Consider the following 2,500-nt stretch of genomic DNA (forward strand, 5'->3'; position numbering starts at 1 on the left):
GAGTTTGTCAGGATCAAGAGAAAATTATGAAATTTGCTGAGTTGGTAGTGACATCCTAATCTACACAGCGTGTAATTGATTCCTATGCAAATCAGAGACCCTAGATAGATATCTACCCTAGAAAGATATTAATTCCAAAATTACATGAACTATTATCCTTGCATTAAGATGGACTCAATTCAACTTATTGAGTGATTTGTTGATGACATTTTTGCATTTTAGCTAATTTGTCATAGCAAAGGGTCTGAATACAAAGGGTCTGAATGTACATGAGGTATTTCTGTATTCCAATTTGAATACATTTACTGAAATTTCTAAAAACGTGTTTTTGCTTTGTCATTCTGGGGTACTGTGTGTGGATTGATGGCAAACAATTTTAATATAATCCATTTAAAATTGGATTTAAAATGTGGAAGAAGTGAAGGGGTCTGAATGCTTTCCGAAGGCACTGTATTTTGAGACCCTATCAACAGTGTGCTTTTTTAATTACATTTTTTTAATGTCCCTTTAAAACTGACAGGAATTTCCAAAACACCTACCCTCTGAGAAAAGCGCTGCCAGAAGACTTTGCAAAAGTCCCATGCACTGTACCAGGGCAAAGCGCCAAACACATCAAGATGCCAACCTAGTACAACATTTAATTTGTGATGATGCAACCCAGTGTAGCGTGCCTAATCCAAATGGGAGCAGGATTAACCTGAATTAATAACTGTTCCGAGCCCCTAGTGTTTTATACATATTTCACATGTTGCCGGGTTGCCGTTGTTCTGCTGGATTCTGCTAGGCTATGCTACCCAGGGAAATACATTAGCCTCAAAATGTCAACCGCTGCTGTTACTGTAGAAACATACTGTTCCTCTTCCTCTTTTTCTACGGTTTTGTTGCATACTTTAATTTTTTTTGCGCAAGAAAGTTGGAGAACCTCCAATTTTACATATAAAAGATTGGTATCTCGTCCTCTATATTCAGCTGCAGTGATGGATTTTGACTTCTACATTGCTACTGTACACATGTTACAGTATGCTAAACAGCTGTGATTGATGGTTTGTTTACTTGTGGCACTTTGATTGCCAAATGATTCATTCTTTATGTTCTCCGATCAATGAGCTGGGGGAAATTCAAGGGAATAATTTTGTGCTTCACACTGTGTACATCTGAGTATTGCAACCGCATCATTTCAACTCTGTTCCTAGGATTTAATTTTTTACTGTGTGAAGAGACTTCCGTGTGAAGAGACTTCCGTGTGAAGAGACTTCCATGTGAAGAGACTTCCATGTGAAGAGACTTCCATGTGAAGAGACTTCCATAACAAAGAGACTTCCATGTGAAGAGACTTCCATAACAAAGAGACTTCCATGTGAAGAGACTTCCATGTGAAGAGACTTCCATGTGAAGAGACTTTCATGTGAAGAGACTTCCGTGTGAAGAGACTTCCATGTGAAGAGACTTCCATGTGAAGAGACTTCCAGACTTCCATGTGAAGAGACTTTCATGTGAAGAGACTTCCGTGTGAAGAGACTTCCATGTGAAGAGACTTCCATGTGAAGAGACTTCCAGACTTCCATGTGAAGAGACTTCCATGTGAAGAGACTTCCAGACTTCCATGTGAAGAGACTTCCGTGTGAAGAGACTTCCGTGTGATTTCTTCTTCTCTCTTTTGTCTTGTCAGCTGCACTCCAACTCAGACAGGGGGGACGGCTCCGTCAGGTACCTGCTGTCCGGCGAGGGCGCTGGCTCGATCTTTGTCATCAATGAGGTGACAGGGGACATCCACGCTGCCAAGAGTCTGGACAGGGAGAAGAAGGGCCAGTATGTCCTCCACGCCCAGGCCATCGACCGCTTCACCAACCGCTCCCTGGAGCCCGAGTCAGAGTTCATCATCAAGGTCCAGGATGTCAACGACAACGCGCCCCAGTTCCCAGACGGACCGTTTGTCGCCACCGTCCCCGAGATGGCCGATGTCGGTAAGTAGGAACTCTGAATTTTATTTGATTTAACTTTTATTTTACCAGGTCAGTCTCATTGAGATGAACACATTTCTTTTATAAGAGAGACCTGGCCAAAATAGCAGCACACAAGTTTCAAAATACATTTAGATCATAAATCTACAAAGCACTACAGTTTAAAACATACATTTAAATATACACATTGAGCAGCAAGAACGATTGGGGAAAAGAGGTGACACTAGGTGTCAAAACATTTCCACCCTCCCACTTTAAAGCAGGGTTTGGTACACCGGTAGGCAGCTCAAAAAGGCAGGCAGATAATCCGAAAAGGGGTAGGCAAAAAGGCAAAGTTAAAAACAGACTCGGAGATCAAAAAACAGGGATACTTATCACTAGGAAATGCTGGGACGTATGACACAAAGGTACAAAGACGAACTGGCACAGAGACAGGGGAACACACAGACTACATACACAGGGATGGATGTTGAGGAATGAAGCCAATCAGGGCGGGGTAGACAATCACACAGGCGGGAAACACACAAGGGCAGGTGGTG

The 2,500-nt window shown here is 42.3% G+C and overlaps 1 protein-coding gene across 1 annotated transcript in view; it reads left to right on the forward strand.

Annotated features, from left to right (window-relative positions):
* The window catches only part of LOC310818818 (cadherin-18-like), a gene marked incomplete at its 5' end in the record, with an annotated part of 31,385 nt that overhangs the window by 8,044 nt on the left and 20,841 nt on the right, over positions 1-2,500 (forward strand). Inside the window, one exon of the mRNA XM_083689864.1 lies at positions 1,670-1,964. Coding sequence (XP_083545990.1) covers positions 1,670-1,964 — 295 coding nt within the window. The remainder of the gene's footprint in view (positions 1-1,669; positions 1,965-2,500) is intronic.

Source organism: Argentina silus (genome assembly GCF_951799395.1).
Source record: "Argentina silus genome assembly, chromosome: 18".
Classification (NCBI taxonomy): domain Eukaryota; kingdom Metazoa; phylum Chordata; class Actinopteri; order Argentiniformes; family Argentinidae; genus Argentina; species Argentina silus.